General features: G+C 39.7%; 1 protein-coding gene across 6 annotated transcripts in view; it reads left to right on the top strand.

Annotated features, from left to right (window-relative positions):
• sphkap (SPHK1 interactor, AKAP domain containing) overlaps positions 1 to 14,115 on the top strand; it is a 393,096-nt gene that overhangs the window by 293,153 nt on the left and 85,828 nt on the right. Inside the window, exon 1 of one of the 6 annotated variants that reach the window (XM_061919047.1) lies at positions 5,850 to 6,306. The exons of the other annotated variants lie outside the window; for them this stretch is intronic. Coding sequence (XP_061775031.1) covers positions 6,272 to 6,306 — 35 coding nt within the window. The 5' untranslated portion in view covers positions 5,850 to 6,271. Of the gene's footprint in view, positions 1 to 5,849; positions 6,307 to 14,115 lie in introns of those variants that run through there. 6 annotated transcript variants of the gene reach the window in all.

Below are 14,115 nucleotides of genomic sequence, written 5' to 3'. Positions count from 1 at the left end.
GGGGCGAGGGTTACCAATTTGTAAGCAAATTGTCTAACAGTTTTAGAACAACATTTCTTAACAAGCTATTGGAAGGAATTTAGGGATTTTACCATCTACGATCCGTAAAATCATCAAAAGTTTCAGAGAATCTGGAGAAATCACTGCATGTAAGCAATGATATTACGGACCTTTGATCCCTCAGGCGGTGGTGCATCAAAAACCGACATCTGTATAAAGGATATCACCACGAGTTGAGTTCATACCAAAATGGATACATGGATGAAACAGCAGAGGATTGGGAGAATGTCATGTGGTCAGATGAAACCAAAATAGAACTTTTTGGTATAAACTCAACTCGTCGTGTTTGGAGGAAAAAGAATACTGAGTTGCATCCCAAGAACACCATAACTACTGTGAAGCATGGGGGTGGAAACATCATGATTTGGGGCTGTTTTTCTTCTAAGGGGACAGGACAATTGGTCCGTGTTAAGGAAAGAATGAATGTGGCCATGTATCGTGAGATTTTGAGCCAAACCTCCTTCCATCAGTAAGAGCTTTGAACGGTTGACCAAATACTTATTTTCCACCATAATTTACAAATAAATTCTTTAAAATTCCCACAATGTGAATTCCTGGATTTTTTTTCACATTCTGTCTCTCACAGTTGAAGTGTACCTATGATGAAAATTACAGACCTCTGTCATCATTTTAAGTGGGAGAACTTGCACAATCGGTGGCTGACTAAATACTTTTTTGACCCACTGTATGTGTTCTTGTCCCTCATAATGATAGTGAACGATTGGTAAAACTCCCCCAAAAAAGTCCAGTTCCCCTTTAAGAGTTGCTGGTAGAATAGGTTAATCAGGTCTTCCACTTCATTTACAGAAAGTGGAGAAGAAACATAATATTTCACACAGTAGTGTGTGATATATTATATTTTCATTATGATTCCCTTCCAAAAGGTCAGTTGACAAAAAATGAAAAAATAAATCCTCATAGGCAACAATATAAATACAATTCATCTATTCCAAAAACATTAACACACAAGAGAAAACAATACAAAATGCATTGAAGACTGCGTCTGAAAAATACACAGACACCAAATTCTTCAGGAAATATCCACATTTTCTCCATTTTCTGCCCAGTTTTTTCGTCTATAAACGCATTTTGTATACTGCTTATGCTGGTCATGGTGGGCTGCAGTGTATCCCAGCTCACCTTGAGCCTAGCGGGGCAGGGTACACCCGGGGCAAGACACATTAACACCAATCAATATGAATGTTGTTTGGACTGAAACCGGAGTGCAGAGTAAACCTACACAAGCATGGAGGGAACAAGTAAGGTCCACACGGAGCGATTTGCCGTACTGTATACAGTCTCAGTGACTATGGTAATGGGATACTAAAGGTCACAGCTCTTTTTACCCCCTTCTGAGTTGGAACTAGCCTCACTAATGGACCAAGCAGGGGAAATTATGCCTAACCATCGGAGACGCTGCAGAGGGCTTTGATACTACTGTGCACAGTCTCATTCTAGTGATTAAGGTTTCATTTAGATCAGGGGTCTCAAACACGCGGCCTGCGGGCCACTTGCGGCCCGCGAGACGTTATTTTGCGGCCCGCACCTTGGTGTGAAGATTTAATGTTGGTGCAGCCCGCAAGTTTTTTATATTAATGGCACTTTACAGCATCATACTTGAAAATCCTCAATTTTTCCGGGAGACTCACAATTTTCAGTGCCCCTCCAGGGGTAATCATTCTCCCGGATTTCCCTTGGACAACAATATTAAGTGGACAGCGTGGAGGCACAACCTTAAACGTCCTCTTCGACCTGTACAGACAACGTGCCAGCACAGCCACATAATGTATTTGGCTTCTGTATACGCAGTAAGCGACTGCAAGACATAATTGATCAACAGCCACACAGGTCACACTGAGAGTGGCCGTATAAACAGCTTTAACACTGTTACAAATATGCGCCACACTGTGAACCCACACCATACAAGAAAGACAAAAACATTTTGGGAGAACATCCGCATCGTAACACAACATAAACACAACATAACAAATACCCAGAATCCCATGCAGCCCTAACTTTTCCGGGCTACAATATACACCCCTGCAACCCCAACCCCACCCCCTATTATTTCCAGGAAGAGTTAGGGCTGCATTGGATTCTGGGTATTTGTTCTGTTGTGTTTGTTATGTTACAGTGCGGATGTTCTCCCAAAATGTGTTTGTCAATCTTGTTTGGTGTGTGTTCAAAGTGTGGTGCATATTTTTAACTGTGTTAAAGTTGTTTATGCGGCCACCCTCAGTGTGACCTGTATGGCTGTAGAACAAGTATGTCTTGCAGTCACTATAGTGAGTCTGTAGAAGCTCCATACAATATGTGATTTGGCCGGCTCACTATTTTTGTGTAGTGGAAAAGAGGACCAGACAGTATGTTGTAGTCGGACACTAAAGACAATGCCTTCACGGCACGCCCTTAATGTGGTTATCCGGGTGAAAACCAGGAGACTGATTGGCCCGGGAGTTTGTAGGGAGAAGCACTGATATTCGGGTTTTTCCCGGAAAGATCGGGAGAGTTGGCAAGTATGTTGCTAGGGCGGGAAAGCCATTCAAAGAAGGTGAAATCATTAAAAAGTGCATGTTAGATTTTTTAAAGAAATCTTTTCTTGCGGCCCAGCCTCACCCAGTTTTGAGTTTGACACCCCTGATTTAGATGGATGAGTATTTGATTCTATTTTATTTTCCGAACCTATATGCCGGGAATCGGTAAGAACTTTCACAAAGGCAGCGGATAAATCCCAGATTTCCCCACAGTGCATTCTTGTACCAGGGGTGCTGCATAACGGGGGAAAGTTAGGACGATTCCAACAAAAGAATTTAGTTTTTGCTATTCCGTTCCTACTCTGCATGACAACTATTGACATTACCTTAAGAAGAAAGGCCTCAGAAATTGTTTGGTATTCAAGGGAAACTGCACGTTTTGTGGAATGTTGCCTATCGTTCACAATCATTATGAAAGACATGAGGACGGATTTAAAAAAATAAATAAATAAATTCTAACTTGTAAATAAAAGACAGCGGAGCAAATGGGAGGTCCTATATTATGTCCATAAAACCCAATATATAATATATAAAAGTTTATATTGTATAAAAATATTATAGGGCAGCACGGTGATACAGGGGTTAGTGCGTCTGCCTCACAATAGGAAGGTCCTGGGTTCGCTCCTGCGCTTGGGATCTTTCTGTGTGGAGTTTGCATGTTCTCCCCGTGACTGCGTGGGTTCCCTCCGAGTACTCCGGCTTCCTCCCACTTCCTAAGACATGCACCTGGAGATAGGTTGATTGGCAACACTAAATTGGCCCTAGTGTGTGAATGTGAGTGTGAATGTTGTCTGTCTATCTGTGTTGGCCCTGTGATGAGGTGGCGACTTGTCCAGGGTGTACGCCGCCTTCTGTCCGAATGCAGCTGAGATAGCACCCCCCGCGACCCCAAAAGGGACAAGCGGTAGGAAATGGATGGATGGTTTGAGGCATGACAATAAAAAAACAATGCACTTTGTGACTTCAATAATAAATATGGCAGTGCCGTGTTGGCTTTTTTTTTACCATAACTTGAGGTGATTTCTTTTGGAAAACCTTGTTACATTAATGCATCCAGCGGGGCATCACAACAAAATTAGGCATAATAATGTGTTAATTTCATGACTGTGTATATTGGTATCGGTTGATATCGGAATCGGTAATCAAGAGTCGGACAATATCGGAATATCGGACATCTCTAGTATACTTATAAAAGTGTTTTATGATGGAAGACAAGTCTGACAAGTGTAGTGAAATGAGATTTTCTTATTTAAACGGGGATAGCAGGTCCATTCTATGTGTCATACTTGATAATTTTGCGATATTGCCATATTTTTGCTGAAAGGATTTAGTAGAGAACATCGTCGATAAATTTCGCAACTTTTTATCGCTAATAAAAAAGCCTTGCCTCTACCGGAAGTAGCAGACGATGTGAGCGTGACGTCACGGGTTGTAGAGCTCCTCACATCCTCACATTGTTTATAATCATAGCCACCAGCAGCAAGAGTGATTGGGACCGAGAAAGCGACGCTTTCCCCATTAATTCGAGCGAGGATGAAAGATTTGTAGATGAGGAAATTTAGAGTAAAGGCCTAGAAAAAAAAGAAAAAAAAGTTAAAAAAATAAAAAAAAATAAAGGCGATGGCAGTGAGAGCGATTCAGATGTTTTTAGACACATTTACTAGGATAATTCTGGGAAATCCCTTATCTGCCTATTGTGTTGCTAGTGTTTTAGTGAGTTAAATAGTACCTTAAAGTCGGAGGGGTGTGGCCACGGGTGTGTGGACGACAGAGTCTCTGAGAGAAGTCACGGCAGTTGCTGGAAGACGCTGGCTCCGCTGATATCCGGTAAGAGGCGACTTATTTCCACAATTTTCTCACCGAAAACTGCCGGTTGACATGTAGTCGGGATCCATGTTCGCTTGACCGCTCTGATCCATAGTAAAGCTTCACCTCCGGGAATTTTAAACAAGGAAACACTGTGTGTTTGTGTGGCTAAAGGCTAAAAGCTTCCCACCTCCATCTTTCTACTTTGACTTCTCCATTATTAATTGAACAAATTGCAAAAGATTCAGCAACACAGATGTCCAAAATACTGTGTAATTATGCGATGAAAAGAGACGACTTTAGCCGTAAGTGGTGCTGGGCTAAAATGTCCGCTACGACCAATAACGTCACAAACACGCGTCATCATTCCGCGATGTTTTCAACGAGAGACTCTGCGGGAATTTCCATCCATCCATCCATCATCTTCCGCTTATCCGAGGTCGGGTCGCGGGGGCAACAGCCTAAGCAGGGAAACCCAGACTTCCCTCTCCCCAGCCACTTCGTCTAGCTCTTCCCGGGGGATCCCGAGGCGTTCCCAGGCCAGCCGGGAGACATAGTCTTCCCAACGTGTCCTGGGTCTTCCCCATGGCCTCCTACCGGTTGGACGTGCCCTAAACACCTCCCTAGGGAGGCGTTCGGGTGGGATCCTGACCAGATGCCCGAACCACCTCATCTGGCTCCTCTCGATGTGAAGGAGCAGCGGCTTTACTTTGAGTTCTTCCCGGATGGCAGAGCTTCTCACCCTATATCTAAGGGAGAGACCCGCCACACGGCGGAGGAAACTCATTTCGGCCGCTTGTACCCGTGATCTTATCCTTTCGGTCATGACCCAAAGCTCATGACCATAGGTGAGGATGGGAACGTAGATCGACCGGTAAATTGAGAGCTTTGCCTTCCGGCTCAGCTCCTTCTTTACCACAACGGATCGGTACAACGTCCGCATTACTGAAGACGCCGCACCGATCCGCCTGTCGATCTCACGATCCACTCTTCCCTCACTAGGACTCTTGTTCACGAGCGGGAATTTTTAAATCGTAATTTAGTAAACTAAACCGGCCGTATTGGCATGTGTTGCAATGTTAATATTTCATCATTGATATATAAACTATCAGACTGCATGGTCAGTAGTAGTGGGTTTCAGTAGGCCTTTAAAACATGCAGACGAGTAATAACAGGTTCGATGAGGTGGCGACTTGTCCAGGGTGTACACGGCCTTCCACCCGAATGCAGCTGAGGTAGGCGCCAGTGACCCCCCGCGACCCCAAAAGGGAACAGCGGTAAAAAATGGATGGATGTATGGAGTAATAACAGAGAGACACACCTGAACAGGAACAATGGGAAGGAGGACGCTGATTGGTTGACTTAAAAGATGCAGGCGCTGACAAGTCAGGTGAAACTAATTAAACAATCAAACAAAACCTAATCTCAAAACAGTTCGTCGACATGCAAATCAAACTCAAAGTTATGAACACAAAAATCGTTTAAAATTCACTGCGAATGGTCTGTTATGCGACGGATGACACCAAGCTATATTTCAAAATAGCAACTTTTCGTGTTCACAAATAAGGGTTCGTGCGTCAAGGTGCGCGCGCACGCCTGCCTCGTGCGCGAGGTGCTCGCTCGGCAGCACTCGGCACTTGGCGGGAACACAGTGCGCGTGAGTCTCCGTCCTTCTCGCGCGTCCGCGGCACTTCTCGTCCCGCTTTGGAACCGTAACACCGACGAGAGGTCGGCTCCGTTGCCGCGGGGTGGCTGGACGTCCTAGGGTCTGTGTTTCGGGTATGAGGACCGCAGCGTGACCCAGGCACAGTAACTGCGTCGACGCTTTTTTTTTTTTTTAGAAGAAAATAAGGTGAGAAGTGGAGGACATCATGGCAGACGCAAAGTGCCTTCTGAAAACACCGAGGTAACAAATGGCTTCTTTTCTTACCCAAACATGTCGAAACAGCGTTTTTTTGTCGCAATGTTCAAATTAATGTTGCGGTCGAGGCTTTAGAACAGGGATGTCCAAAGTGCGGCCCGGCAGCCATTTGTCGTCCGCAGGGAATTTTTTAACTGGCCAACCGCACATTCTAAAAATACAATTAAAAAAATACAGAACATAAACAGTGGTATAAAAGAGCAAACAGGTGAAATTTAACAAGAAAATGTTGCAATTTTGACTCTAATAACACAAAGCTGCCATGCAGGCTGTTTATTTCTTAAAAAATAATAATGAATCAAAATCAATGTCATTATGAATTATTGACCTATTCAAGGCTCCAATTACCTCACATTAAATATTCCACCATATTTTTAGTGTAAAATGTTGCATAGTTTTTGTTTTAAATCAAACAAACAAAAAAATACAAACAATAAAACTTATACTGTATTTCCTTGAATTGCCGCCGGGGCGCTAATTAATTTAAAACCTCTTCTCACTCCTGCGCTTACCAAAGGCATGCGGTAAAAGTAAGCATTTGCTAATTATTTTTAAAAAGGGGTCGGGAACCTTTTTGGCACAGAGAGCCATGAAAGCCAAATATTTTCAAATGGATTTCCGTGAGAGCCATATCATATTTTTTAACACTGCCTAATCCGTGCATTTTTTAGGTATAACCAACATTTTTAGAGTATAATAAGTGTCTAAATTATTTTTAATAACATTATTTCTTGAACAGGTGCGGTAGAAAACAGTTGGATGGATTAAAATACATGAGAATGTTTTATATTTTGAACGGAATTATTCATTACTTATCGTGTTAAGCAATGTCAGCTAAGATTTATCTGAGAGCCAGATGCAGTCATCAAAAGAGCCATATCTGGCTCTAGAGCCATAGGTTCCCTACCCCTGGTTTAAAACCTCTTCTCACTCCGGCACTTACCAAAGGCATGCAGTAAAAAATTGAGTGTGATGTAAACTTGGACCTTAAATCCTACTGAATAGCTCTTAATCTTCTTCCCTTTATGCCATTTCAAATTAACAATATTGAAATCAGCCTCCTCCATTTTGAAAATGGTGACAGGGGAAGTGTCACTCGTGACGTCACGAGTTTGACCAGGTGGTAATACTAAGCATGCGCTAATTATTTTGCGAAGCGAGTTTGACCCGGCAGTAATTGAAGGCAGGCGCATACCAGTGTTTCCCACAGGTCAGTCATCTATTTGTGGTGGTGGGGTCGGGTGGGGGGTTATGGGGCGGGATGGGGTATGGGGGCGATGACCAAGAAGAACGCGGAGTTGGAATATAATTACAACACTTTGTGTACATATTTATATAATGTTTACATATTTATATAATATGTAACTACAAGCTCCATTCACAGACAGTCCCATTGCTTTTATGAGCGGTCTAGCGAGTCAAAAGTCGAAAAAAAGAAGAAAAGAAAAAACGTTTTTTTTTTTTTTTTCAAATTTTTATTTGTGGCGGCCGTAATTATTTCGTGGCGGGCCGCCACAAATAAATGAATGTGTGGGAAACCCTGCATACTATATGCCCTGCGGCAATTCAAGGAAATACGGTAATTGACGGATAGATCTGAAGCTGATCTCGAGATTATTATGTTTAAAGTAAACAAAATAATTCTAAATTATATTTTTGACACTTTAATGAGTAGGACCCTTTTGGATCCCCAATAATTTGTGATTTTTTTTTTTTTTTCTTTTTTTTTTTGTGTCATTGCTCAAAAAATAATAATGAATTAAAATCAATGTTATGACTTATTGACCTTTTTAAAGCTACACTTATTACATGATCTAAAACATTCCACTTAAAAATGTTGTTGGGTGAAAATATTGCATTTTTTTTTTTTTTTTATTAAAAAATGTTTTTCTTTGAGAAAAAGAGCATACAACTTATTTTTTTTTAAATGTTATATTGACAAAAATATCAAAATGGCCCCAGCTTGCTTTGATTTTTCAGTGTGCGGCCCTCATTGGAAAAAGTTTGGACACCCCTGCTTTAGAAGAACTGTCATGAAGTGGATGTGATCCTAATCCCTGATGTAAACACCAATATACCTGACATGTTTGACTGGCGTCATTGGCTCAAGATTATAACAATATTATTTCTGATCCTCTTTTTTTAATAAAACTGCTGACAGTCCATATCCTACCACAATATTTATTTTTTGTGCATTTATAAGGTTGACCAAGAAGTAAAAATTCCAGCAGTAACAATACATAACCTTCCTTTACTGCAGGAGTGTCCAAAGTGCGGCCCGAGGGCCATTTGTGGCCTCCAGCTAATTTGATAATGGCCCCCGGCCCATTCTAAATAATACCATAATAAAAATTTAAAACATAAAAGAGTGTAATAAAAGAGTAAACAGTGACTTGAACAAGAAAAAGTTGCAGTGTTGACACTAATAACACAAAGCTGCCATGCGGACTGTTATTGACCTGCTGAAGGCTCCAATTACTTCACTAGAACAATTTCACTTTCAAATATTTTGGGGGGATAATATTGCATATTTTGTGCGAAACAAAGTTTTCTTTCACAAAACGGGCGTCAAACAAAAAAGCATGAAAACAATTATAAAATCTTATAATCAAAAGATCTACAAATTTAAGTGTTAAAAGTAAAACAAATATAAATATACATTTGGCTTATTTTCAACACTTATTCTTTTTTTATTGTTATGAATTATTGACCTATTTAGGGTTCCAATTACTTCACGTCAAATATTCCACTTAGAAATGTTTTGGAGGAAAAATGTTGCATAGTTTGTGTGTTTACCATATAAATAAGGGTTTTGACATAAAGGCCATTAACATAAAAAACAAAATTTATAAAAATGTTAAAACAACAGACCGACCTGAAGTTGATCTCGAGATTCAAGCGTTAAATGAAAAAAATAATAAGTTAGGACTTATTTCTAACATTTTTATGACTGAGACCCTTCCGGAGACTGGGGACCAAACTTAAGGAAAGACATAAAGGTAAAAAAACAACTGTTGCTTTTAAAAAAGACAAATATCAAAATGGCCTCCGTATACTTTGATTTTTCAGTCTGCGGCCCTCAGTGGAAAAAGTTTGGACACCCCTGCTTTACTGTCATTCCAATGATGGACATTTTTAGGTGACAAATGTGTCCATCCATCCATCCCTTTTCTACCGCTTATTCCCTGTTGGGGTCGCGGGGGGCGCTGGCGCCTATCTCAGCTACAATCAGGCGGAAGGTACACAAATTAGTAATAAGAGTTTGACTGGTGTGCTCGCTGGCAAATTTCACTCCAAAATTTGATTAGTCTGATTTTTAAAATAGTTTTTGACTTTTTTTTAAATTTTATTTCTTAAACCAATAATCAGCCTATTTGCAAAAGAAAATTTAAAACATATTTTTCAGGATTTTCAGGGGTTTAAACAATAGTACACATTTTTTTTGTCTTCAAAAACATGCATTTTTCCCGCAAAAAAACTATCTCACTCACATTAAGTCGATAATTAAGATATTTGAGAATTTAGGCTGTCGAAACTGAGTTAACTCATGGTTAATCACATTTTATCGCAATAATCTTGTACACACTTAGATTAATCATGAAATTTATTTTGACCGTACAAGCTCTTTTACCTTAACCGCTATGCAGTCAGTTACCAGATAAATGCTCACGTCAGTACAAAAATGTGTAAGAAGAGTTTGACTGGTGTGCTCGCTGACATATTTCACTCTAAAATACAACCTGAAAGATTTTTAGATAAAACTGTTACCAAGTTTCGTGTAAATAAATTACAGAACTTCCAGTAAAATGTTTAAAAATGTTCCTGGATTACATTCTGACAATAAGATTGCGTTTGTGTATTAATATTGGGTCTTTTCTTAATCAAACATGATCGTGATTAATCCAAATTCCAAAATTAGATTAATCTGACTTTTAAAATTGGTTGACTATTTTTTTTAATCCATCCATTTTCTACCGCCTATTATTTTTTATCTTTTTTATTTTTATTTTTTTTTAACCAAAAATCAGCTAATTTGCAACAGATAATTACAAACATATTTTTCACGATTTTGTGGGGGAAAAACAATAGCGCACTGTTTTTTTCTTCAAAAACATGCATTTTTCCAGCAAAAAAGCTATCTCACTCACATTAAGTCCATAATTAAGATATTGGAGAATTAGGGCTGTCAAAACTAGTGAGTTAACTCGTAGTTAATCACATTTTATCGCATTCATCTTGTACACACTAAGATTAATGATGCAATTTATATTGACCGTACAAGCCCTTTTACCTGAACAGCTATACAGTCAGATCAATACATACGTCAGTACAAAAAGGAGTAAAAAGAGTTTGACTCTTGTGCTCGCTGGCAAATTTCACTCCGAAATACATCCTGAAAAAACTTTAGATAAAACTATTACCAAGTTTTGTGCAAATAAATGACCTTCGTTCAGGTAAAATACTTTTTCTGACAAAAATATTGCATTTGTTTACAAATATATAGGACCTATTTTTTCAAGCAAACTTTAAATATTGCAAGCAAGCGATCACCTCTGATTAATCATGATTATTCCAAATTCCAAAATGTGATTAATCTTATTAAAAAAAAAAATCATTTGAGAGCCCGAATTATTACAATATATTAAAATAGATCCCCACAGCTTAACTGTTTGGCAAAAATAATTTTACCTTTTTTCATATTTTTTTTTTTATTCTTTTTTTTTAACAAAAATAATTTAATTTGTGAAAGAAAGTTTAAAACTTTTAACAATTTTTCAGGGTTTAACAATAGTAGTTTTTTTTTCTTCTCAGACACATGCAATTTTCCCTCAAAAAACCTCTCACTCACCATAACTCGTAAATAATCCATATTCCAAAATTCTATTATCGTATTTATAAATGTATTTGACAGCCCTAATTTTTACTTATCTCTTTTTGAAAAGCAATTAAAAACCATTTGCGATTTATTGCAAAATCCGGTGCTCCAATGGAGTGAAGTTGTTTTTTTCCTGGTGCAACGGTGGTCATACCTAGGACTCAAACTGCTAATAGAAATCGGTATTTTCCAAAAATACATTCACTTCAAATCGCTGCTGTGCTTTAAATATAAAATATGTCACAACGGGCTTAATTTCCACTAAGTAAGAAAAAAACAACTGCCAGTTTGCATCAGGATATCCAGAACACAGCACCGCAGAATTGTGCGGAGGCTAGCTGTTGTCAGGTGTTTTGATGTCTTCTTTGGAGATCGTACCTCCATAGCGCATAAGATCCACTTATCTCCAGTGCCTCGTCTTGTCCCTCCATCCCCAGCTTGCTCTTTTTTTCCCCATGACACCATTGTTTACTCTGGGCAATGTTCATTAGGCTTAGCGAGGTGGTTGGCGATCTTAAGGGTCTCAAGGGGGAAATGCTTATAATTTGCTTTGAAAGATGCGGATTGCAGAAAAAAACAGCCATTCCTTCCTTTTTGATAAGCATCCCCTGTCTAATTTTTAATTGAAATTGATTCTAATCAAACGGCATTACAGATGATTGAATTGGGTTATCAAAGTAAAAGTGCACACTGGAAAATGTCAGTCTGGCATTTCACCGTGTTTTTAAAAACATTTTCTATATAGTTTTTTTTTTTGTGTGTGTGTTTATTGGACTAAGTGACGGTTGTGTATAATCCTGCTTGCCCTACAAATGTTTTCCGAATCTGCTTTGAAACCAGCCAAAGGGGTTATGATTTCTTAGCTGGCTGAATCACCATGGTTTACAATAGGCTGTCCCTTTTTTTAAATAAGGGGAAATTACCAAAATAATTTAACATTTGAATCCAATTATAATCTTTAATACTTGGATGAGACTCCAGCTGGTGACTGTGTAAGGTCTGGGGACCGTGGACATCGAGGCCTCAGCTGGTAATCGATTATCCATCCATTCATTTTCTATACTGCTAATTCTCACGAGGGTTGCGGGTAAGCTGGAGCCTATCCCAGCTGACTTCAGGCGAGACGCTGGTTGCACCCTAGACTGGTCGCCAGCCCATCACAGGGCACCTACAGACCACCATTCACACTCACATTCATACCTATAGACAATTTAAAGTCTTCAATTCACCTAAGGATAGGTATAAATCAATTATTATGACAAGAGAGTTCACTCTGTGCATCATTGTCAGCACCTGGACACGTTTGATCTATAGCAGATATAAATGAAGGAAGTGAACTACAGATGTCCGATAATGGCTTTTTTGCCGATATCCAATATTCCGATATTGTCCAACTCTTAATTAGCGATTCCAATATCAACCGATACCGATTTATACAGTCGTGGAATTAACACATTATTATGCCTAATTTTGTTGCGATGCCCCGCTGGATGCATTAAACAATGTTACAAGGTTTTCCAAAATAAATCAACTCAAGTAATGGAAAAAAATGCCAACATGGCACTGACATATTTATTATTGAAGTCACAAAGTGCATTATTTTTTTTAACATGCCTCAAAACAGTAGTTTGGAATTCGGGACATGCTCTCCATGAGAGTGCATTAGAAGATTGAGTTGGGTGGGGCTGGGGGTGGTGGTGGTGAGGTTTTCGGGGGTGTATATTGTAGCGTCCTGGAAGAGTTAGTGCTGCAAGGGGTTCTGGGTATTTGTTCTGTTGTGTTTATGTTGTGTTACGGTGCAAAATTTCTCCCGAAATGTGTTTGTCATTCTTGTTCGGTGTGGGTTCACAGTGTGGCGCATCCTTGTAAAAGTGTTAAAGTTGTTTACACGGCCACCCTCAGTGTGACCTGTATGGCTGTTGATCGTGTGTGTGTGTGTGTGTGTGTGTGTGTGTGTGTGTGTGTGTGTGTGTGTGTGTGTGTGTGTGAAGCACTAGATATTATGTGATTGGGACGGCTCGCAAAGGAAGTGCCTTTAAGGTGTGTGAAACACTAGATATTATGTGATTGGGCAGGCACGCAAAGGAAGTGCCTTTAAGGTTTATTGGCGCTCTGTACCTCTCCCTACGTCCGTGTACCACTCCGTACAGCAGCGTTTTAAAAAGTCATCAATTTTACTTTTTGATACCAATAATTTCCGATATTACATTTTAAAGCATTTATCGGCCGATTAAATATCGGCAGTCCGATTTTATCGGACATATTTAAAGTGAACCCTCTTGTCAGCCATCCACTCTTTATCTTTGTTGGAGGAGGTGCGGCTGCTATCTTACAGACACAGTATGCACGGACAAAGCCTCCGTCATCACAAGTGAGAAGCACTGCAAAGTCACTAAAACTACGAATGAAAAAGATGACTAAAAAGCCAAGTGTTTGGGAATATTTCGGCTTCCAGGCGAATTGGCAAGATAAGCCCATCAATACGTACAAAGGAGCTTGTATGCAGACTTTGTTGGACAGCAGCTATGTGCACATGGACCCAATTACTCGGATAAAAAGACTAATCGGAATAAAAATGCTTCATGTAAACACGCCATTCAGAATATTCTGACCCAATCACACATGTTCTAATCGAGACGGGTTTATGCTGTAAATCATATTCTGATTAGAGTGCATGAAAGCACTTCTTCCACAATGTGGGTTGAAATTATCTTTACTGCTCATGTCTTTGACGTCTGCTACTTTGATAGTGGAGGGGGACTAAATTTAATAGTCTCGGAATGAAGATTTGATTTTATTGCTGCTGTCCCTCCCTATTCAAAATGTACAGAAGTATTGTTCTATACTGTTGAGTTTGTTGCTCTAAACCAGGGGTGTCAAACTCATTTTAGTTTAGGGTCCACATGGAGGAAAATCTG

This window comes from Nerophis ophidion, linkage group LG13 (assembly GCF_033978795.1).
Source record: "Nerophis ophidion isolate RoL-2023_Sa linkage group LG13, RoL_Noph_v1.0, whole genome shotgun sequence".
Lineage (NCBI taxonomy): Eukaryota > Metazoa > Chordata > Actinopteri > Syngnathiformes > Syngnathidae > Nerophis > Nerophis ophidion.
Note: the sequence above shows the minus strand (reverse complement) of the source record. Positions and strands in the feature narration are given on the sequence as shown.